Consider the following 25,085-nt stretch of genomic DNA (forward strand, 5'->3'; position numbering starts at 1 on the left):
TACAGAACTGTACATAAAATAATTACAATTTATGAAACACACTGTTATTTTAGCACATCCTTGATGGATGAGAATGAGCACCATGTCTTTTATGAATATATAGTTTATCTTTTTTTTTTTTTTTTTTTTCTCTACAGCACCAAAGAAATCCAAATAGGAAAAGGAGAGGCAAGAATTAGGGAATCAAGAAGCAGCCTTGTTTTCCATCTCAGCCACACTATCTTATACTTTTATGAGTTTTGTAGCTTTTGTCATGTGGTTCTGCCCTCATAAGGGCATTAACATTTCTTAAATGATACATATGTATGTAGCAAGTTGTTTTCTATATCATCCTTATTCAAAACTTGCATGTGGCATAAAATGGGTTGGTGACACCAAGGTAAATTTCTGTTAGTTTTATATTGTCTTTGTCCTTATATCAGCCAAGAAAACAAACAGGACCAACTTCAAATCCAAACTTCTGATTCTGATCACCAAAGTCATTGATCATTACATCAACAATAGGTACTTGATTAATTTTCGGTGTATTAATTTCAATGACAGTTTTTTCATAGCCTTTTCCAGACTGTAAAAACAAGCAGAAATTAAAAATTACACACACAACCATTTCACATTTTTTAAATACCTGTGATTATTTTTCAAACTTTTGAATGGAGATATAGAGATGAGAGAGAACAGAGTAAAACAAGTTTGCCTTTATCTATCTAGTACTTAATAATTCTTGTCATCACTAAGGTCGCATATCACCTTTGATTTTGAATGTCAATAATTACATTTAAAGTTTTTCTGAAACTCTCCAACTATTATGCTCTGATATTTTGTATATTTTAAAAGAATCTCCCGACTTGATGTTGTTATTTGTTGGTATGTGCCATTGAGTCAGCCCCGGCTCATAGTGACCCCTTCTTGGGTTTCCAAGGTGATATCACTATGGAAGTAGATTGTCCAACCTTCTTTCCCAGGAGTGCTGGTGGGTTTGAACCACCAGCCTTCTGGTTAGCAGTCAAGTACCTTAGGCACTATGCTACCAGAGCTCAGTTAAATATGATAATTGGTTTTGAATCATACTTCTAAATATATAATAATCCTTATGATTATAATTATTCTTAAGTTACAGTCAAATCTTTTATGACAAAATCTGAGCACAACATACCAATTATAATTCACTAGGTTAAAAGTCAAAACATCACTGCCACATATTAATTTTATGAATATTTATAAATACATTATTATTGTGCAAGGAGCTCTGGTAGCGTAGTGCCTAAGGTACTTGACTACTAACCAGAAGGCTGGTGGTTCAAACCCACCAGCTACTCCTCGGAAGGAAGATGGGGCAATCTGCTTCCGGAGTGATACTGCCCTGGCAACCCAAGGAGGGGTTGCTATGAGTTGGGTCTGACTCAATGGCAAATAAAAACAATAACAACAACAACATTATTGTGCAATCTTTCCAAAACTCTCGCCCCTTTATTACTTTTTTATTTTGCTTGTTGTATTTGTTTTTCACGCATTTAGTTGAGAGTGAGACTTTGTTTATTTGTAATTATGACTGATCTTTAGCTATCAATAATTGGCTAAAGCAATAAGCTTTGTAGTATGTTCTATGAATCATTTTGTAGCCCCTGGGTGGTGCAAACATTTAAGCACACAACTTCTAGCCTAAAGATTGGCAGTTTGAAACCACTCAGAGGCACCTTGGAAGACAGGCCTGACACTCTGCTTCCAAAACATCCCAACCTTAAAAACTCTATGGAGCAAGCCTATGCTGTAAGCATGTGATCACCATGAGTCAAAGTCAACTTCACAGCAACTAACAACGATAAATGATCATTTTGTTTTATAGAATTCACTTATGTGTGAAGAAATTGTTTTGGAGGAAAAAAAAAAAGATAATAGCACCCTAAAGTTGGTACATAACGGCACTAATTAACAAGCCCCAAAATATTATTAGTAAGATTACCTATAGAATAACAGTAATTCATTTATCTATTGGTTTAGAATTATGGATCAAGGAGGCAAATGAAATGGTTTTATGTTGTTGTTTATTCTGGGTTTTTATTTTTTTTCAAGACTAACTGAAATTAACTATATCATTCAAATGTCAGGAATACTTCAACAAAAACATTACATGATCCTACATTACCATCAGTTATGGCTTTAAGTGTGTCTATTGTATGTTTCAGAAATTGTTGCTGTGTGTATGTGTGAACATTAGCCCTTTTGTAATATTTTGCATTTTAATATGGCAGTGTTAAACAGCAAATCTGAAAAACCACAGATTTTCACTCATGAAAGAAATCTGGCTTTGAGCTACAATGAGGCAGTTATAGGCAGCTTTGCTCTTCTTTGAAAGGAGAAGGCTAGAGAAATTATACTCACCGCACAGCCATCATACAGTGCTTTGATGTAAGGGTTATTGTCATAGGACATCTCCTCATCATTTGATCCCAGGAACCGAAGTGCTTTGTCATAATTTCCGGATGATCCATCATACCAGGCTGTTGACTGATGACAGTTGTAGGTGAAATTTTGTCGAGCAGTGGCAGTCAGAAGTTTCAAAAATGTCATTTGAACCATATTAATGGAATTTCCTTCAACATCTAAATATGAAAGCTGGGAATAAAAGAATGAAAAGGCATGTAAAAACTCTTATTCTGTTTTATTCTACAAAGTAATAAGATAGACAGTGAACTGTGATCCCAGAGGCATGTGGATGGATCAACAGACCTATTTTTGCTTAATCAAAAAACGCATGCATTGAGGGTTAGAAGATCCAATGACATAGTTTTAGGAAATTAGGGTTACATTTCCACCTGAGTTACTTAAGTATTGTTTATCTTTGAAAAAGTCACAGAAAAGTCTGTGCCTTAGTTTCCTAATCAGTAAAAAAATGGGAATAAAGCCTTTGCTTTCAAGGAATAATTCATTATATTTGAATATATATATTAAAAAAAAAAAACATAGGGCTCATGAAAACAAGAATCTCAGGGCAATGCCAAGACTGTTCTTGCCTTTACTTTTTCTGTTCCTTTCAAAAATGATAGGAACAAGATAATACCTTATCTACCTGACCCAAATTTTAAACATGAGCCTGCTCTTTTCAGTTTGGGGTTGTAGTGGGTTGAATGATGGTCCCCCAGAATATATGTCTATGCTCTGATTCCTGGGATCTGTGAATCTTACCTTATTTACAAAAAGAGTATTGATAGATGTAATTACATATTCTGATAAGGGGAAATTTAAAGAGAGAGTAGAAAATACAAGTTACACAGAGAGGAAAATGTGCTATAAAGATGGAGATAGAGACTGAAGTGACACTGCTATAGTCAAGGAACACCAGCAGCTAATGACGTTGGAAGAGGCAAAGAATAGATTCTGTCCTAGCACCTCCAGAGGAAGTATGTGCCTGCCAACACCGTGATTATATTTGTCAGAAACTGACTTTGGACTTCTGACCTTCAGAACTGTGAAAGAATAAATTTCTGTTGTTTAAACTCACCACGTTTGTGGTGATTTGTTATAGTGATCACAGAAATCTATTATACAGGCAAAAATTTTCTAAGACCTTTTTGTTCTTGTAATTTTCAGCAAAAAGAGCCATGCTGGTGCAACGGTTAAGCTCTCAGTTGTTAATCTAATGGTTGGCAGTTCAAGCACAGCCAGTGGCTTTATCGGTGAAAGACCTGGTGATCTACTACCATAAGATTGGACCTCAGAAAACAGTGATGGAAGTAGTTCTCTGTCAAGTGGGGCTGATATGAGCCATAAGTCAACTTGACTATAAACAACAATTTTCAGCACAAACATTGCTTGTTTGTGCTCCTCTTAAACAATTTGTTTACTCTCATCATTGTATCCTTAGCATCAAGCATATTTTCTGAGACAGTGCAGTCATTATATATTGACTCAATAAATAGTCTATATTCATGGAAGGAAAACAGTATTAACTTTAAATTACTAAATATTGCCTCATGCATCATCTTCATAAATTATTTTAATGGTTGTGATTTGGGTGAACTAAGACATATGAACCTAAAGTAAAAAGAGAAAGAAAAAACCACACAGATTTATAGAATAAGTCAGTGTAAGGGCAATTATCTGTGGCTTTCTTCCTTACAAGTGATTATATTTATTTCTTAGTGATTAACTAGCTCTGGTGGCGTAGTGCCTAAGGCATTTGACTGCTAAGCAGAAGGCTGGTGCTTCAAACCCACCAGCCACTCCATGGAAGGAAGACTGGGCAATCTACTTCTGTAAAGATTTACCGCCTTGGAAACCCAAAGGAGGTCATTAATGAGTCAAATCAACTAGATGGCAGTGAGTTTGGTTTTTTTTTTTTTTTGGTTTTAGTCATTATCAACTTAGATGACGAGCGGCCTTTTGAGATTAGAGAAAAGTGTCTATCTGGGAAAGGCATTCTAAGGAAAGCAAAATAAAGCAAAAAAAAACCCATAAAATATGATGACCCACACACAGTTCTATTTGGGTATATATTTTTATATCATACACAGATAAGAGTAAAACATGAATATTTAGTCTATAAATTAAGATTAAATTGAAAATTAAAAGTCAAGTGGACAACTTCACTAAAAATTGTTAATTTATAAGGGTAAGTTCATTTGGAAATGATAAATTGCATAAATAGTTATCACCTGAAATAAAAATTATTTTTTAAGTAACATTAAGATGTTGAATAATCACATTGATAAAAGGGAAACACTTCAATTGGAATACATTCTAATTAAAATATTTTAAACAATGGCTCTTTTTAAATAGCTTTTAAATATGAATTTAGTTTTGTCATCTGATGTTAAAATATCACTTAATATAAAATTAACAGTGAACAATTAAGTAGACTTATGCTATATACAAAATTTTTAACTAGTTGGGGGTCACATGGGAACTTTGGAAGCCTACTGCCTAAGGCATTTGACTGCTAACCAGAAGGCTAGTGGTTCAAACCCATAAGCCACTCCTCAGAAGGAGGGATGGGTAATCTACTTCCGTAATGACACTGTCTCGGAAACCCAAGGAGGGGTCTCTATGAGTCGGATCCCACTTGATGGCAATGAGTGAGTGAGTGAGTGATGCTATATACAAAAAGGAGCTCTGGTAGCACAGTGCCTAAGGCATGTGACTGCTAAGGAGAGGTTGGCAGTTCAAACCCACCAGTCACTCTAGGGAAGCAAGATCGGGCAATCCACTTCTGTAAAGATTTACTGCCTCAGAAACCCAAAGGGGGTCACTATGAGTTGGAATTTACTACTCATAGTGTTTTTTTGTGTTTTTTTTTTATGCTATATACAAATTCAGGGCCGGACAGGCCACTACTATATATTAAAACATAACAATCAACAAAACCATAAAATTATCCAGAAGTCCTTATTGGAGAACAAGGAATGAATTAGATTTCAAACAAAAAGAAAATGAAATAGTTGGAGTCAGAGATACTAAAAGATATATTTTCTCTACAGCTCATATTTCTAACATAATTCTTTTTTAATGGTGTCTGTCTTAGGTCATTAGGGAGTTCTGGTGGCATAGTGGCTAAGGCATTTGATTGCTACCAGAAGGCTGGCAGTTTAAATCCACCACCCAATTCTCGGAAGGAAGATTGGGCAATCTACTTCCATAGAGATACTGCCTCAGAAACCCAAGGAGGGGTCGCTATGAGTCGGGACCAACTTGATGGCAGTGATTATGGTTTCTTGGATTATCTGGGGTCATTAAGGAGTTCTTATGGTGTAGTGGTAAGGTATTTGGCTATCAACCAATAGGTTGGTATTCAACCCACCAGCAGCTCTGTAGAAAACCTCTGTAGAAGAAAGATAAGGCAGTCTGATTCTGTAAAGCTTTACAACGTTGTAAACCTAATGGGGGTCATTATGAGTCAGAATTGACTCAAAGGCAGTGAGTTTGGTTTTGGTGTTAGCTCAGGTCCTTAAAGAAACACATAATTAATTTGATTTTTTTCAGTAATTTTAATATATTTCCATTTACTTTAATATAAAAATTTAGACAAGTCTAAAATACCACAAATATTCAATAAATACAGATAGTGCAAACTAGGGAACAGGAAGAATCCTGACTAGTATAATTTATATTTTCACAGTCAGAGACTAGAGATTTGTAATTTGAAGTCACTTATGAAGCTCGAGATAAGCCATTTCATTTGGAGGTATAACATACCAGTTTTCCTCTCTTGAATTCACTAAACCAGCTTCCTGGTTTCTCCTTTGGCCATGATGAAATTCTTACCTGTTGCAAAGGAACAGGGAAATTAGAAAGTATGTAAAAAATATGACTAATATTTTATATATAGGAATATTATAGCAAAACTTCTTGTACTAAATACACTCTCCTGTGAATTGGGTCCTAAGAACACAGTCAACTACATATTTAATTGCAGTCTGCTATTAATGCTATAGATAGGCATATATATACACACATACTTATATCTCAGTAATTTTCAGTAAGTTTTTAAAAGTTTTTAAATCATTTTTAAAATGATATCTAGCCTTAGTTACAAAACTGAGATAAAGAGCACATTTTTATATAGATCTTGTGAATTCTGTTTAATTAAGACTGACTCATTTCCTTCATTTTCTCTTAACTGGTTTGAAAAGAGGCAGAGAAAATTGAAACCAACCTGGTAAAGGCATACTAAGAGTGGCAGGGGTCACTGATGGAACTCTTAGGAAGCCCCCTGAAAAGAAAACCCTCACAATGTCAGCCATCATGAGGCAGGAAGGAAGCTACCATCAGCCTCCCATGGCCAGCGGAGGCATTCTCAAAGTATCTAGCCAGGCACGAAGCTAAGGAAAAATCATGTATGAGAATAAAGCCTAATTACTCCCTGCTGGAAAGAATATGTAGAAGCTTTAATAGATGTGTAATTTATTGTTGTGACCTGCAAATATCAGCAAAATATCAGTGCATATAAGTTCGAGCAGGGAATTTTAGTAATCAGAGTAAGGGGAAATATTTTTTCCATTGTCTCACATTCCTTTGGGGATCAGAGAAGCATCACTATGCTTCACCATACACTACATGGGGCTGGGAGATGAAAATTGTTTTGCCTCCTGCCCCTACTACCCACCTTTCACTCACAAACTAAACTTTTCTCTGATAAAGATTAGGCACACATGAAGCTATGTGCTTTGCCTTTGGCATTTTTGTGTCTGTGGGCTCGCACTATTTACTAAGAATGAAAATTATTATAAGAATATAATGAGGACAAAATTCCTCACATATTGAACGTTTGGAGGATATAATCATGTTAGTGGAAAATGTTTCCTTATATCAAGGACTTGGATTTTGCTTTACAGATAAAACTCAAGCATATTGACACTGCCAAGAGGAAATCAAGGAACCTGTTTGAAGATAGTAGACATTTAAAAAATGTGTACGTGCATAAAGTATTCTTATATAAAGATGAATTCTTTATAAAATTGTGCATTTTGAACATAATACACAGCTGTGAGTTCTACCATGTGACAGTTGGACTGAAGAACACTATAGACACACTAAAATGTGAGGTTCAGCTGTACTTTGTCATGGAAAGCCACAGAATTTTAGAGAGCAAGCAGGTGCAGGAAGAATACATCTGGGTAAAAAATAAAGGAGAAGAGTATTTGTTAACTGTGCATCACTTTGGTGTCTTATTCATGTTTATGCAAATGAAATGTTCTAATTATCCTGTAAGAAAAGCAGATAAATGAAAGTATGACAGTATAATTTCCCTGTTTAGTTCAATATTGCAAAAACACGACAGAAACTGTCAACAGTCGCCACTAAAATGGATTGGTACTTACTCCCTCAGATTTTTTGTCTGGATAAATGCAAGTCTCCCCACCAGATGTGAAATTACAGTAAACTTTGAAGGAATCTCCTGAGCAACCTTGGTTAGGATCAATCCAATATTCACCTAAAAGACAGGAAAAATAAGTCATATACAAATTCATTTATGTCAAAAATCAAATGCATTAGATATTGCATATTGAAAGAGAAAATAAGGAATATTAATATTCATAACTTTTTTCATATTAAGTCTTTTAATGCCTTTGGGAATATTGGAATATATTTGAACAGTTAAAGAGTGACTCTTTCATGTGTCTCCTCAAACCTTTGCCCCAACCTCTACCAGGGTAACTTTCTTATTCTTAACAGAATTTTAGGTTTCATATTAAAAGTCACCTCTTCAAATATTAACATTCTATTTATATATTATAATAAATTCCATACACATTAGGATCAGATACACTTGACCTCAAATCCTCCATGTATTATTATTTAAGTAATCTGAGCATATAACCAATATATTTTATTCCTGGAAGTATAGTACACTTTTGCATTACTTTACAGCAAAATTTCTTGTAGTAAGTGTACTACCTTCTGAACTGGGCCCTAACAACAATGTTTCCTTTGTATATTTAAATGCAATTTATTATCAATGCCATTATTGAAATATTGCAAAACACATCTTATCAAGTGAATAATCCTGAACATTAATTTGGTGTTTGATGAAGAAAGACAGTAAGTAGTGGGAGTAACATAAATTTATTCTTTAAATGACGATAATATTGTTTCCATTAACAAGAGTTATTGGGAGACATAATTAATGTACATTGGAAGATTATATTGTGTTTCTCCTATTTTTCATATTGTCACTTTGTATAAAATATAAATTTGAATTATGTCAATCCTCTGGTTATGAAATTTTAACAATTTAAAACTCAATTTGCTCAGCTTGGTACTGTTGTTGTTGTTAGGTGCCATCGAGTTAGCTCCAAATCTTAGCAGTCCCAAGTACAACACAAAGAAACACGGCCCAGTCATACACCACAATCTTTGGGCCCATTGTTGTAGCCACTGTCAATTCATCTCTTTGAGACTGTCCCACTTTTTCGCTGACCCTCTACTTTGCCAAGCATGATACCCTTCTCTGAGGAATGGTCTCTTCTGATAATAAGACCAAAGCAGGTGAGACAAAGTCTGGCTATTCTCACTTCCAAGAAACATCCCAGCTGCACTTTTTCCAGGACAGATTTCCTCATTCTTCTGGCAATCCATGGTATTTTCAGAATTCTTCGACAACCCCGTAATGCAAAGGCATCAACTTTTTCTCAGTCTTCCCTATTCACTGTCCAGCTCTCACATGCATATAAGGCAATTAAAAATACTGTGGCTTGGGTTAGGTGCACCTTATTTTTCAAAGTGATATCTTTGCATCTTAACAATTTAAAAAGGTGTTTTGTAGCAGATTTTCCCAGTGCAATATGACAATATGATGTCTGATTTCTTGACTCCTGCTTCCATGGATGTTGATTGTGGACCCAAGTAAAATGAAATCCCTGAAACTTCAATCTTTTCTCTATTTATTATGATATTGCTTACTGGTCCAGTTGTGAGGATTTTTGTTTTCTGTATGTTGAGTTATAATCCATATTGAAGTCTTCGTAGTCTTTGATCTTCATCAGTAAGTGTTTCAAGTCCTCTTCACTTTCAGCAAACAAGGTTGTGTGATCTGCATATCAAAGGTTGTTAATAAATCTCCTGCAAATCCACAATCTTCTTCATATAGTCCAGGTGGTTCTCAGATTATTTAGTCAGCACACAGACTGAATAAGTATGGTAAAAGGATACAACCCTGATGCACTCCCTTCCTTATTTCAAGCCATGCAATATCCCCTTGTCCTATTTGGACTTATAGTCCACAAATTCAGCTGGGATATAATCAATGTTATATTTTGGCTCTTGTGGACTTGTTTTAATTTTCTTCAGCTTCATCTTGAATTTATATATTATCAGTTGATGGTCTCTTCCACATTCAGCTCCTGGCCTTGTTTTGAAGATTTTGAGCATCTCCATTGCCTCTTTTTACAGATAGTGGATCTGATTCCTGTGTATTCCATCTGGTGAGGTCCATATATATAGCCACTATTTATGTTGTTGAAAAAGTTATTTAGAATGAATAAGTCATTGGTCTTGAAAAATTCTATCATGCCACCTCCGGCATCATTTCTATCATCAATGCCGCATTTTCAAACTACCAATGATTCTTCTTTGTTGCCAACTTTCTCATTCCAATCAACAGTAATAAGCAGTACATCTTGATTGCATGTTTGGTTAATTTCCAACTTCTTGGTACTAGAACTCTCAAAAATCCAATATCAACATGTTTTACCTTCTGTTACTACTATATATAAATGAAGAACTTACTTAGTCAATCACTCCTACCATTTTTGGGGTAACTAAGTAAATTATTTAACCCTAGCTTATATTTTATTTAACAAAAACATCTGCAATTTTTCTATTCCACCATTAATATATTTGTATCTAATACAAATTGGAATTGTCAGGGGAAGACAAAACAAATACAAAGTAAATACAAATCTTCCAAGATTTTACCAACAAGAGATAATTACTCTTAATCTTTGATATGTAGTGTGTGTCTCTGTGTGTTTAAGGTGCCCTGTTGGCCTAGTGGTTAAGCGCCTATCTGCTAACCTAAAGGTTGACAGTTCACACCCACCATCTGCTCCATGGGAGTATGATGTGGCAGTCTGTTTCCATAAAAATCATACTTTGAAACCCTATGGGGCATATCTACTCTGTCCAATAAGTTCACTATGAGATGGAATCAACTCAAGACCAGTAATTTTTATTTTTTATGAGTATGATGTTTAGGAATATATAATTTTGAATTATGTAGTATCATTTTTATTTTGCTTTATTCAGTGAATACTATCATTATACATTATTTCCAATAACTTATAAATGGTTTAAGATATCATTGTTAATGGTTCAGTATCCAGTGGATAATATACTCAATATAACTGTTTCCAACTCTCATTGTGACTTCTAAACCTGTAATTCACTCCACTATCACCTCTTGTCTAGATCAGTCAAATAGATTCCTGACCAGCCTTCTGATTCCATTTTGCTTCCTTCCAAAGCATTTCAAGTCATTCTGTAGTTTATTTACTATTGCTTACCCATGGTGATCTAATTTCAGTTCCTTGAAAGGAACAAGTTCTTGCTTCATCAAAGCTTTGAAAATGTGTCATAAACTCTGTCTGGAATATCCTTTTTGATTCTTAGCATAGCTGGCCATCTCTTTAAGGTTTCAGCTTAAATGTCACTTCCTCAAATATTAACATTCTTTTTCTCCAGAATAGAATTATCCTATAGTTATGTAAGGGAGCTCTGGTGCCGTAGTGCCTAAGGCACTTGACTGCTAACCAGAAGGCTGATGGTTCAAACCCACCAGCCACTCCTCAGAAGGAAGATGGGGCAATCTACTTCCGTAGTGATACTGCCTCGGAAACCCAAGGAGGGGTCGCTATGAGTTGGGTCCAACTAGATAGCACATAACAACAACAACAACAACAACATAGTTATGTAAATCCATATTTTCTTTCACAGTATCTTTCATAATATGCCATTACTAATATCTTTGGTTAATTTCATTTTTTCCTAACTCCACCATCAAATCATAAGCAGCTTGAGGGCATTATTCCTTCCATTCCTCTGTAAATCTCTGCATGAAGCATAGTGCCTGGCACTGTTAATAAGTAAATAATTTTCAATTATTATTAACTAATTGATACATTAAAGAATTAATGAAACTACGTACTGTACTGGAAACCACTGAAAACTCTTGTCCATAGTGAATTTACTGTTATTAAAATTCATTACTATTTTTTTCTTTTTCTTGACTGCTCATGTTCTAATCAGTCATATGTTGTTTTATAACTCAGCACATTTTGCCATCTGTGGTGGTGGTTTGTGTGTCAACTTGGCTGGGTCTGGTTGAGTGGCTGGGCAGCTGGACGTACTATTCCCCATGATGAGACTGATAATCAACTCCATGGTGAAATCTACTGCAAGCAGCTGAGTATGTGGCCTTTGGGTATGTGGTCTGCTTCCCATATATAAGAAACAGCTCTGAGAATGGTCTCTAGCTTATGGCATGCTTGCACCCTGAATGCAGCCATGTCATTGTTGAGCAGCCTGCCATGCTCTGCTAGCCTTGGGACTAATAATGGACCTAAATTAATGGCCTACTGTGTGGGTTAGTAACATCGGGACTGTGCCTTTTTGTCAACCTTGGTTTGTCAGCCTCAGCAGCCAGCAGCTGTCTGAGTGAAGAATCACCTCTAACTCCAATGGGCTGGGAGCAGAAGGCAGAGCTGGACCCCAAAGTTGAGGGGCTTTAACCCAAGCCCTAGAGCCTGGCACTTTGAACTTGGACTTATAGCCTCCAAACTGTGAGGGAATAAACTCCTACTGTTAAGGCCATACAATTTGCGGTGTATTCCTGTTAGAGTGGCACTAGATAACCAGAAGAGAATATGGTACCTAGAGAGTGGGGTGCTGCTCTGACAGATTCCTAAAGTGTGGAAACAAGAGTGGAGTGTGTCCTTGACCCAAGACCCTGGCAGAGAGACTCTAGCATTTGGCATGAGAGTTGGCAGAGAGATGCCGGCAGAGAGACCAGCATGAAAGAAGGCAGTAGCAGAGCCCAGAGACAGGCATTGAACAGCAACAGGCTTAGCAGCCCACAGAGGAGAAAGCTGAGAGCCATTGGGTAGGCAGCTTCCTGGTGGAGTGGGTTGCCTTCAGGCATTAATTGGTAGAAGAGACTGGCATGAGATGGAGTAGCAGGTTGGCTGGCCCACAGAGCAAGAAAGCCAGGTGCTTTTTGGACAGGAAGTTTTCCAGTGGAGTGGGTTGCCTTTGGCATTAATTGGCAGAAGCGGAGAGACCAAGGAAATGGGAAGCAGAGCTGCCTCAGCCTTAAGGGTAGAACCAGGGCCTTTGGGGTGGAACCACCACAGCCCCCTAGGTTTCAAAGAGCCAGATCATCACCAACTTGGTTCTGGAGTGTGGGGCTGCTCGTTCACATGAGCCAGTGGGATGGAGCCATAGCTGCTGCCCAAAAGTGAGGAGGCAAGGCTGCCATGCCCAAGAGGAAGAGGAACAGGGCCTGCCAGGCCAAGGGGGTGAGGTCACCACTCAGGAACTAGGGACTAGAGTACCCAGTGGAGAAGACCCGTAGAGATATCACCCATTGAAGATCTGTACAGGTGCCAAGTTGATACAGGGTGGAATTGTGGTGGTTATGTTTGTGTGTCAACTTGGTTGGGCCTGGTTGATTGGTTGGGCAGCTGGATGTAGTATTCATCATGGTAAGACTGGTAATCAACTCCATAGTGGAATGTACTGCAAGTAGCTGAGTAGCTGCCTTTGGGTATGTGGTCTGCTTCCCATACATAAGAAACAGCTTTGAGAATAGTCTCTAGCTTATGGTATGCTTGGGCCCTGCATGTAGCCATGTCATTGTTCAGCAGTCTGCCATGCTCTGCCGACCTTGGGACTTACAATGGACTTAAATTAATGCTGTGTGGTTTGGTAACATCGGGACTGTGCCTTTTTACTTGTCAGTCTTGGGTTTGTCAGCCTCAGCAGCCAGAAGCTGTCTGAGTGAAGAATCACCTCTAGCTCCAGTGGGCTGGGAGCAGGAGGCAGAGCTGGATTCCAAGGTTGAAGGGCTTTCACCCAGCCCCTAGAGCCTGACACTTTGAACTTGGACTTAAAGCCTCCCAACTGTAAGACAATAAACTCCTGTTGTTAAGGCCAATTGTGGTGTATTCCTGTCAGAGCAGCACTAGGCAATCAGAACACTATCTATCCTTTACACAGATTTTTTTAATTCCTTTATTATCTAGGTCAGATGTTTTAGACTCATATGATATATTCACATAATAGTCTCTGAATTCTCTTCTGAATTCCACTCAGAATTCTACCCAGAATAAACTCAATTAAGAGCATACTGATTGATCGAGTATATTGAAACTAATTATTTGAAGAAACTGTCTGGACCAATGCAAACTAAATCATCTAATTGTTCTCTTTACAAGATGTCAGTTAAAAGTAAGAATCCCCTTATAAATCACTGTATTAATAAAAAGCTAAACATGGTATTTTTGTTTTCAAATAAGTGTATTATAAATTTAAAGATCTGAATACTAATTTGCATAGGATTCTTAACACTTATTTGTCTTTAAGTTTTAAAAGGCTATCTTTCATTAAGATAACATTTTATGACATATTTCCTTTTTGGTAGCTGTCTTAGTCAACTAGTGTTACTGTGACAGGAAGACCACAAGCAGACCATTTTAACAAACATCTCACAGCTTAGGAGGCTAGAAGTCCAAATTCAGAGCACCTGCTCTAGGGGAAGTCATTCTCTCTGTGTCTCTTGGTTCTAGGAGAATCACAGCACAGGGACCCTGGCTCCAAAGGATGTTCCCTTTCCTGGTGGTAGTAGATCTTATCACTCTTCTCCTTTCTCTATCCTTTTATATCTTGTAAGATAAAAGGTATTGTAGGCCACACCCCAGGGAAGCTTCCCTTACATGGGATCAAGGCTGTGATGGCACTAAGGCTGTTGTATCTTTAATCCTCTTATACCTGATCAGCTTATTACATGAGATCACATCATGGGGTATCACACATCTGCCACATTACATCATTATATAACTGCTAAACCACTAAGAATCATGTCCCAGCCAAGCTGACCCAAATTTGGGGCGGGGGGGGTGGGCACAATTTAAACCATGACAGGGGCTCTTTCTGAAATCATTAAAGTTTTCTCTCTGTATGAGTTATTTACATCTCAATTATAATTAATTATATGATTGAGAATGAAACATAATATTTTCTTGCATGTAAAATGGGAGACAGTGTATTGCCTCACAAAAGGGAAAATTTAAAATTAGATAAAGATCTATCTTTTCCTAGTTCACTAATTGTATGAGTTCAATCAAACAACTTAGTATATCTGAAATTGTTTCTTTCTATGACCAAAAGATGTGTGGAGGTATTATCAAATGGTAACTATTCAATTAATTGTCTTGACTATTATTACTAAGTAAACTCTTCACATTTTTCCAGTTATTCGCTGATTAATAAAAGATCAATTTTTGCCCCAACTTATTCTAACTTTTAAATATTCTGTTTACCAAATCATTGCTAAACTCTCTGACCAAATATGATTTAGTTATGCTATTTATTTTATCTGACGAAATCAAATGTTGTTGTTGTTGTTATGTGCCATCAAGTTAGCCCCGAGTTATAGCGACCCCTCCTTGGGTTTCCAAGGAGGTATCACTACAGAAGTAGATTGCCCCATCTTCCTTCCAAGCATAATTAAATCATATTTGGTCAGTCAGCTTAACAGTGATATTTTAATTATATTAATTTAAAATAAATTAGGATATAAATAATAACTATATAGTAATAATCACATCTGCACATATAATATCCGTTCTATGATAGCCATTACAAGGCAAAATATATTTCTGTTAGTTACAATCATCCAAAAGTTGATCTGGCCAAAATGTAATGAAACCTTATTTAGCAGACAAATATTTTACAAAGCAGGTCTTGAATTGTACACAGTACATATGACCTTTTTAAGTCTACATGGCTGGAATTAATAGTTATTTGCCTTAGTTTTATTTAGAGACTATATTAAACATTTAATTAGAATGAATGAGCTGACAGTGTACCTTAGTAACTTACAGGTTCAGTGCATTTACTTTTGATGTATTATTAACGTACCATCTGGGAAGCTAGGATGGCTGAGTTGCAGATCTTTACAAGTTCGGGCAGGATTGGTCTGAGTACCCATTGGGAATTTCATATGCTCAATGTCTTGTTTCAGAGAATTGAGGGAACCAAATATTTCCTCCATTCCATCCGAATAATCAAGAATATTATCACCTGCATCTGCTTGCATGCTTTCAGTATGCCTTCTTGTTTTTTTGGGTGACAAGATGGGTAAAGGCTGAATGACTTCACCGGGTGGACCCTGTGAAGGAGATAATCCATGTAAACTTGTTCCATAAAGAAAAAAAAAAAAAAATTCAGACATTAGTTGTAATTGGTTATGTCATTATTATAAGAAACCATAGTTTGTTTAGCTTTTCACTGTTTTTCCTTAACAGCTACAAAATAAATGTGTAAGATTATATTTACATGTATAAAAACCAAATCTATTACTACTAAGTCTATTCCAACTCATAGTGACCTTACTGGACAGAATAGAACTGCCACATGCCCAAAGCTGTAATCTTTATAGCAACAAATAGCCACATCTTTCTACCATGGAGCAGCTGGTGGGTTCCAACCATCAATCTTTTGGTTAGCAGTTGAGAACTGCACTGCACCACCAGAACATCTCTTTATGTAAAAATATATCCATATATAAATGTATACATATATCCATATATAAATGACTATATCATATATATATATATATATATATATATATGATTATATATATACATACATGCACACACACACACACACACATATATATGTATGCATGTATTTATACACCCCCACCAGCCACTCCTCAGAAGGAAGATTAGGCAATCTACTTCCATAGAGATATCACCTTGGAAACCGAAGGAGGGGTTGCTATGAGTAGGAAATGACTTGATGGCAGTGAGCTGTTTTATATGTGTATATATATATATGTGTGTATATATATATATATATATATATATATATATATGTAATTATTATTTTGTTTTCCTACTTTAGCTTTTAAAAAGAATATAGTGAAGAATTTTGAGGGGGGCACAGTAATAAAGTGATTTCTGTCACTCTAGTTATAACAATGGAATCCCTGAGTGGTGTAAGTGGTTAACATACTCAACTGCTAACCTAAAGGCTGAAAGTTCCAGTCCACCCAGAAGCAACTCAGAAGAAAGGCCTGGCAATCAAAAAAAATCAGCTTCTGAAAAATCAGTGACTGAAAATGCTATGGTACATACTCTACTTTGGCACACACTAAGTTGAGTCAGAATTGACTCAATGGTAATGGTTTCTGGCTACTTATACAAGGAATGGGAGCTCTGGTAGCATAATGCCTAAGGTCCTTGATTGCTCACCAGAATGCTGGTGGTTCAAACCCACCAGCCACTTCTTGGAAGGAAAGTTGGGCAATCTACTTCCGTAGTGATACCTCCTCGGAAACCCAAGGATGGGTCGCTATGAGTCGGGTCCGACTCGACGGCCCATAACAACAACAACAACAACAACAACAACAATATACAAGGAATGCATCACAGATTCATGTATGCATTTGTTATGTATATAATTTCTTACTTCTTAACTAGTTTTCATTTATATGCCTTGTTACTTTAACTAGATTTTTAAATCTCTGAGAAATAGAAGAGCATTTAAAGCCTCCTGTCTACTGAGTTATTTACTATGTTTGATAATAATTCATATTATTAAATATAAAACTTCAAAATATATACACATAAGTTTCTTTCAAATATTTATAACTTAAATCTTTTTAACAAACTTAAAACAAATCCAATACAAACTTCAATGTATAGTTAACCCACATAGTAGGAAGCACTTTAGTACAAGGGAGTGGACAAACTTTTCTTTTCATATGGATCTGAGTTTTTATTTTATGATTCAGTAGTGTGTAATCCCTGAATCCTGGGCAATATCAATAATAATAAATGGCAGCTAATAGTGCTTTTGTTATTATCATTATATGCAGTAAAACAAAAATGCCAAGTGTCTGAAATGTCATCTATATTTCTAGTGTCAGATATAAGTGTATCTTTGTGCCATGAAATCAGTTAATTTCATTAAAATAGGACATAGAAAAATTATATAATTCTGTTAAAAAGCTAATAAACACCACATTATCTTAATATATAATTAAGGCATCTTTGTAATTAAAGGAATGAAACCAATGAAAAGACAAGGCCTGGCATTGTCTAGACCTGATTACTTCATTGATTACTTCATTGATTACTTCATTGATTTCTACTTCCTATAAAACTAGCACCCATGATAGTACCTTTTTGTTTTATTTTATAAATTCAGACTATTTTTTGCCAGGTTAGCAATATTAGCATGCACTTACAGGAGGTCCAGGAGGCCCTGGAAGACCACTGTCACCCTTCTGGCCAGCAGGTCCCTGTTAGAAAGAGGAAAGAACAAGGTTTAAGTCACAAGCGAGTCATTTGAGTAAGTAATGATGAATTAAAATGTCACAGGGAAAAGTACTTACAGTGGAGCCTTTGTTGCCCTTTGGACCTTGAGGACCCTAGAAAATACAAAAGGAAAAGTATGGATAAAAATTTGGGGAATTTGTGTCTTTTAGTATATTTGAATATTAATTCTGTCTTATAAGATTTTGTTTTGAACTTACTGGTAAACCTGGAGGTCCAGGTGGGCCTAAAGGACCAGCAGGTCCAGGAATTCCCTAAAGAGAAAACAATCCAATTAATAATTTCTTCTCAAATACTCCATCTTCATGTATTAGTATAATATAACAACTCACTGTAAAATTTAGAGAATTAAAAAATACTTAAGAACTACCTAAAGGCTTTGTATTGTAAATCATAAAAATGAAGTTTGCAAAATAATCTGAGTTTTTTGTTTCTTTTGCCTTAATGTCCATCTTCTTATTTTGTGTTTCTTTATATCCCTATAACCCTCGTATAATAATGTATACATCATGAGGATGCAATAAATGTTTGCATAAGTAATTACTGAACTGTAGTTTTTATGATTTCTAACTTAAATTTTATTTTTAATCTATTTACATTAAGGTTAAAAAACACTTTGTTTTTGAAAAGTTTGTGGATTTAACCAGATTAGAATAAAGAAGCTATAAATTACTTTGTCATGATTAACAAATATTTGAATGAGTGTGTGTGTGTGTGTGTGTGTAAGAGACAGAGAGGTGAGATATATTGGAAAAGAGTAGGAAAGTATATTTTTACTCACTCCATCTCCCTTTGCTCCTGGAGATCCTTGAGTTCCAGGAAGCCCTCTGTCACCCTTTTCACCTTGTTCTCCTGGAGGGCCAATCAGGCCAATTAAACCAGGATGTCCCTTTAGAAGGCAAGAAAAAGAAAGTTTAACAATGTATAATTACAACTACCTAATTAAATTCTAATGATAAATATTTATTTACACAGTAAATTCTTGAACCATAATTTTAAAAAAGGTAGATTTAAAAAAAGTTTAAAATAACTCTTTCTGAATGGAAGGTACACTTAAGAACTTCCTGCCCCTCACATAACAGTATCATTTGCTGATTACATTAACTGAGGGCTTTATTAAGGATAGGAAGTATTTATGGAATGAAATACTTTCTAAAAAATATCACCTTCAATATATCAGTTACTTAAAGGGAATTTTCTCAACTAATGGACCAGAAAGGTCTACATTTAATATTGGCAAAATAAACAACCAAAATCCATTACTTTAATAAGTGTTTCATTTCATATGAAATTATATCTATTTTTCAGAGAGTTTGCAATTTTAAATGCAATTTGGAAAGTTAAAAATAATCCAAACAATACTAATGCCATTCTTTAAAAAAAACTTATTTTGTTTAATTATTTTTGTGGATTTCAGAATACATTCTGTTAAATCATCTTACTTTTCATCTTTCTGGCTAATTTTTTTTTTTCATGTTTCAGACATAAAATGGTCACTTTGCTATTCCATCTGTTTATTTTCAGAACAGTTATTTTAGTGTATCCATATGCTTTCTCCTTATGATTCTTACAAGAGATATTGAGAAGTTATAACAATGAATTGTATTTTTTACTATTACTTTGCATATTATCTTTTGTCTAAATACACCTGGGAACCTGAGGATTTACAAGATTTTCCATAGTTCAAAGGTCAAAGATATTCTTTGAAATTTCCTTTTGAGTGACTTTAACATGCAAAAGTCTTTGCCTCTGCTATTAGAATATCAAAATTGTAATAATACATTCTCTTTTTGTTCCCCCTCACCTTTTCACCCTTGGAGCCAGGGTCGCCTTTGAGACCAGGTAAACCAGGAGGTCCCTAAATTATGAGAAAAAATAAGCATTAGTAGAGTGTATATCTAAGTCAGAAAATTACATTAGTATTTACAGAGGTAGTCTGGCTTTGGAAATATGATAGAAATAAAAAATAGTTAATAATGAGTTCTGTCAATTTATTAGGATTCTAAATAAATGCATATGTTTTAAATATATGGAATTATCTGTAACCATGATTTTGATAAATTTGAGTAAGTTAATATTGAGGTAGAATTAGAGCATGATTCACATGACTGTTCAATTAAGTATAAAAGGTGAATTTTTAATTACACTAATTTTAGAGGAAATAATTCCATATCGTACTTCAAGTCAATCAAATATTTCTGTGCTAAACTCAAAAAGCTATAATCTTTTTAGTAATATATTTTAAAAAATCTCAATCAACTTTTGACAGACATGTTACTTTTGATGATCACATAAAACTTTTAGACACAGATTTTAATACACTATTTTTCTTGCATTTAAATAAAAACTGTATTTATATAACTCCAAAATATTAATATTCTGTAGTATAAAAATATAACTTCTGTATATACTAATTTAAGATTCTATAATTCTGTCACACTATGCCAATTTTCTGAATTCTGACTTCAAGTCATATTCTTTACTCACTTGAAAATAGACATCATTCACTATGATTTCTGAAAAAAGAGATATACTAAGAGTACATTTTAATTAAAATAACATTACTTGTATAGGGTTTCTCATAGATTAAAAAAAGTCATTTTAATTATACATTTTCTATATTCACAACAATCCAGATGAAGTAACTATTTGTGTTCATTTTACATCAGAGAAACTGGGTCATTGAACTTCCAAGTAGCAAAGCCAGTATTTAAAGCTGTGTCTCTGGATCCAAGCCTAAAATTAGTTTATCTATTATGTTTAGATTCTTTAGCATGATAGAAAAAATCAAGATGAAAGTAGTGTTACTTAGGGAGGTCCATAGAGGACACACCAAAAGAGCAGTAAGGCAAATGAACAAACTAGTAAAATAAAATGAGTATTGGGTGAAATAGAATGATTTAGACTCTAAAAGTTTTAAAGAGGATAGGATTCTATAAACTTAATAGCACAGAGAAAGGGAGCAACATGCATGGTGTGACTTGACTGGGGGCAGATTTGGGAAATAAAAGGAAGGATAAAAATTCTTGAAACTTTAATGGCATCCCTACTTAGAAGCCCAAAATGACCTGAGCACCTCATACTACCAGACACATTTGATTGCTATTATGTATCTATTCTAGAATACATGTATTTGTTAATTTTTTTTTTCTTTCCCTTAATAATTTACTTGCCATCAGAATACCTGAAAACCAAAGATACCAGAAAGGTCCAGGGGACATACTGATAGGTTTCTAGGTGATAGAGCCAAGACAACCGGATGAGTTATCCCTACTATAAATTTCCATAGACTTAGGAATTGATGGGCTTTAGGAGTTCTGGTGGCATAGTGCCTAAGGCATTTTGCTACAAAACAGAAGGTTGGCTGTTCAAACCCACCAGCCATTCAGAGGAAGGAAGATGGGGCAATCTACTTCCATAAAGATTTACTGCCTTGGAATCCAGTGGGGGTTGCTTTGAATCGGAATGGACTCAATAGCAGTAAGTTTTTTTTTTTTTTTTTTGTTAGAGGAATGAACAAATATGACACTATTCCCTTTATTGTTAATGGAACAAAAATACATAAACTTTATTAACTTTTTGAAATCACAATTGCCAATGGAAAAGCCAAGGACATGAACTAAGTCTTAGGACTTGGGCCAATGCTCTTTCCACTAAATCAAGTGTATTCATATATTAAAGTATTACTTTTAATCACATTACAAAAATATGCATCTTAAACTTTTTTTTTTTTTGGGGGGGGGTTACTTAATTTTGTGTTGAGTTCACTCCTGTATGCTTATTGGAATTTTACACAATAACTCTTGGGCTTTTATAAATCTTGTAATAACTGGAAGTATTAACCTTTCTTTAATTAAATTATTTTGATGTTATTTTTATCTATAGCCTCTGAATTCAATCTTTTGTCTAAATTATTTGTGAACTGAAAAAAAAAATTACCTTTTTCATGTGAACAGCTTCTATTTCAATAGTTAACTCTTACTTTATAGTCCGATACTAACACATTTATCCTTTTACTTTAAATTACATTTTGTCTAAATGAATTTAGCAACTAACTCTTAGTCTTCCCCCATTACCTATAGAAATATTCATATTAATGACTTTTCCATTAAACTTGTTTATCTACAAATTGATGTACTACAACTTTGAAGTCAACACAAAATAAAGTTCCTGTTCTAAAATTACAATCAATAAAACTACACATGCAAGAGTTGCTGTGGCAGGAAGTGTGATTGACATTAATAGATGGTCTGTAAGTATTTGGCTCATGAAATTAGGGCCATGGTAGTGCTACAAATCCTAGGTCACAACTGCCTACAACAAGTACAGCACTGAGCAACAAAAGCAAAATATTAATTTGGTTTCTCTACAAGTTTGAATTATTCTGATTGAAATTAAATTATTTCAATTACAGTTTCAACAATGATTTTTAACATGGAACTAAGAAAGCAAACCGTTTTAACTTACATCTTCTACAAGGTTGTTACCTTTGCTGTCAACTCAGTGACGTCATGTGGCAGATTTGAACTGCCTCATAGAGTTCTTTTTTTTGGCTGTAATCTTTATGGAAGGAGATCGCCAGGTCTTTTTCAACAGTGTATTATAGTATGAAACATATGGGTTCAGAATAGTACTGATTTGGGATGCATTCGACTCATAGTGACCCCTCCTTGGGTTTCCAAGGCAGTGTCTCTGTGGAAGTAGATTGGCTAATCTTCCTTTTGATTTCTCTTATTACCATTATAAATTAGCTAACCAAAGAGAGCTTTAGTTTTCTCATCTATAAACTAAGAGCTATAATACCACCTTCACAAAGCTTGTGTGTGAATGCATAGATGGGTCTTTTCCATTTCTTAGTTTTTTAAGGCTACTTCACACACTAAAATCCTGAATGCCAGGTAAAAGTAAGAGTAGTGTTTGTATAAATCAGTTCTTGTGTAGCAATAGTATTTGAACTATAATTAGATATATTTGCATTTCCATATGAATGAATTTGTTATCTACAAATTTGAAAATCTGAAAGGATTGATATATAATGAAAATGGACATTTTTCCTGCATCACTCTTTTAGAAATGGATAAAAATTATTTTTCTTGGCATATATGCAATTTAAAATATATCTAATAATAGTCTTCTATTAAGGAGAAAATTATCAATTCTTACACTTTATTTCAGTTGACATTTTCTTTTGTATACAAATAAATAATCATACCACTTTGTTAATCTCAGGCAGGAGAAAAGAATACTAAAAATAAATTACCATCCTAAGGCTAAATTGTAATGCTGGAAGTTCAAGTTCATCTAGTTAACTAATATCCTATGGTAGTGGCTCTCAAAAGTGTGGTCCCCAGACCAGCAGTCTGATCATCACCGCAAATTTGTTAAAAAGCAATTTCTCAGGTCTCAATCAGAACAACTGAATCAGAGATCCTAAGGTTGGGCTCTAGCAATCAGATCTGCTTTGTAGATCTGATGCACACTAAGGTTTGAGAACCACTGGTCTGTAGCACCAAGTTCAAATCTAGTTAAAATCAATAGGCAAATCAGGATGGTAGAAAGGATCTTATTTGTGTTGAAATAAAACTATTACCTATTTAATCTTATTGCAAACACTTCTATACTTAAAAGGATTTATCTTGTTTTTACCTTTTTTATCTCAATTTTTTGAATTATTAGTTGGGGGGAAGGGAAGTTGCCCAATAACATACATAATAAAGTAACATAAATCTGTAATGGAAGCATGATTTCTCAAGGGTCATATCACTACCAATCAAGGTAGGTGCCAAAGACTATGGGTTAGAAGAACATTGTTAAAAAAGAAAGAAAAAAGAAAGGAAGAAGCAGAGGGAAGGAGGAAGGAAAAGACAGAGAGAGAAATGATAAACGAAAGAAAGAAGCATTGAAAAATAATTATAACAAAAATGTAATTGAATTAGAGGACTATATACTTTGTACTAGTAGCACAGCCCATTTAAGAATTCAGGTTAAAATAGATATATGTCTATTTAAAAAATATATTACATAGATTAAAAATATGAAACTTTTTAAAGAGACAAGTCTTTTTTTTTTTTCTTTCTTAACTTTTGATTTTATATTGCACCTCTCTCAGGCATGTTATGCACTTTACAAAATTTTTGTTGTAAGTGATACAACTGATAGGGATATTGCTGATGAGGCATTAATATTTCAATCATTATTTCACTCACAGGCTCACACCTACCACTCATTATTTGGGGGATCTTAGAGAAGTTACTTATTATATCTGAGCTTTATCTACTAAAGTATTCTATTAATATAAGCTAAAATAGGAAACAAACACAAAATATTAGGAATTTAATTGCTCAGGCTTAATGAGAAATATACAGTGCCAGACATTATTTGTGTTTGTAACACATTATAAAATTGTATTATAAAAAGCATTATTCATGTAGAAGGTAGACGAAATGAGTATTAATTCCTCTAAGCTAACAACATCTTATGAAATTATGAAGGATATTTAAGAAAGAATCTGTCAAACTGACTCAGCTTCTAATTACTTTCATCAGCTGGAAAAAATAAACTAGTATCGTTATGATATTAATACTCATTATAAATAACCCTCTGAACCTAAAACAGATCAAAAGCATCAGCTCTGCATATAAAAATGTATTCCAAATACAGTATAAGTATTTTCTATTTCCTCTTTAGGATATTGTAAATTGAAAAACTCTAGGGAAATACATAATTCATAAGTAATAACGTGAAAAGGAAAACAGAGATGAAGCATTCTTAAGTGTCTAGAATACAAAATCAAACATTTTCCCCTGTAGTATTATGCTTTAGAGAATATTTGCTTTGATATGCATCTCAAAACTCTAGTGTATTAAAGTTGAAAGAAACTGCAGATCCTATACTTTCTTTAGAATGTAAAAATGTAAAATAATGTTTAATCTGGTGAAAAGCAAATGCTTTGTTGTTTAAACCCCTTTAATCATTATAGAATGCTAGGCATCTGAATCTTGTTTACCAAGGGGCATTAAAAAAATAAAAATT

The 25,085-nt window shown here is 34.6% G+C and overlaps 1 protein-coding gene across 1 annotated transcript in view; it reads right to left on the reverse strand.

Annotated features, from left to right (window-relative positions):
- Positions 1-418: 418 nt before the first annotated feature.
- Positions 419-25,085, reverse strand: part of COL11A1 (collagen type XI alpha 1 chain) — a 316,494-nt gene continuing 291,827 nt past the window's right edge. The window contains exons 58-67 of the mRNA XM_007951592.2: positions 19,858-19,911; positions 18,835-18,942; positions 18,254-18,307; positions 18,113-18,148; positions 17,966-18,019; positions 15,631-15,880; positions 7,815-7,927; positions 6,190-6,258; positions 2,380-2,613; positions 419-565 (exon numbers count right to left, since the gene is read on the reverse strand). Coding sequence (XP_007949783.1) covers positions 419-565; positions 2,380-2,613; positions 6,190-6,258; positions 7,815-7,927; positions 15,631-15,880; positions 17,966-18,019; positions 18,113-18,148; positions 18,254-18,307; positions 18,835-18,942; positions 19,858-19,911 — 1,119 coding nt within the window. The remainder of the gene's footprint in view (positions 566-2,379; positions 2,614-6,189; positions 6,259-7,814; positions 7,928-15,630; positions 15,881-17,965; positions 18,020-18,112; positions 18,149-18,253; positions 18,308-18,834; positions 18,943-19,857; positions 19,912-25,085) is intronic.

The sequence above is a fragment of the Orycteropus afer genome, unplaced genomic scaffold, assembly GCF_000298275.1.
Source record: "Orycteropus afer afer isolate SDZICR_OR568_19922 unplaced genomic scaffold, OryAfe1.0 scaffold00301, whole genome shotgun sequence".
Taxonomy (NCBI): Eukaryota; Metazoa; Chordata; class Mammalia; order Tubulidentata; family Orycteropodidae; genus Orycteropus; species Orycteropus afer.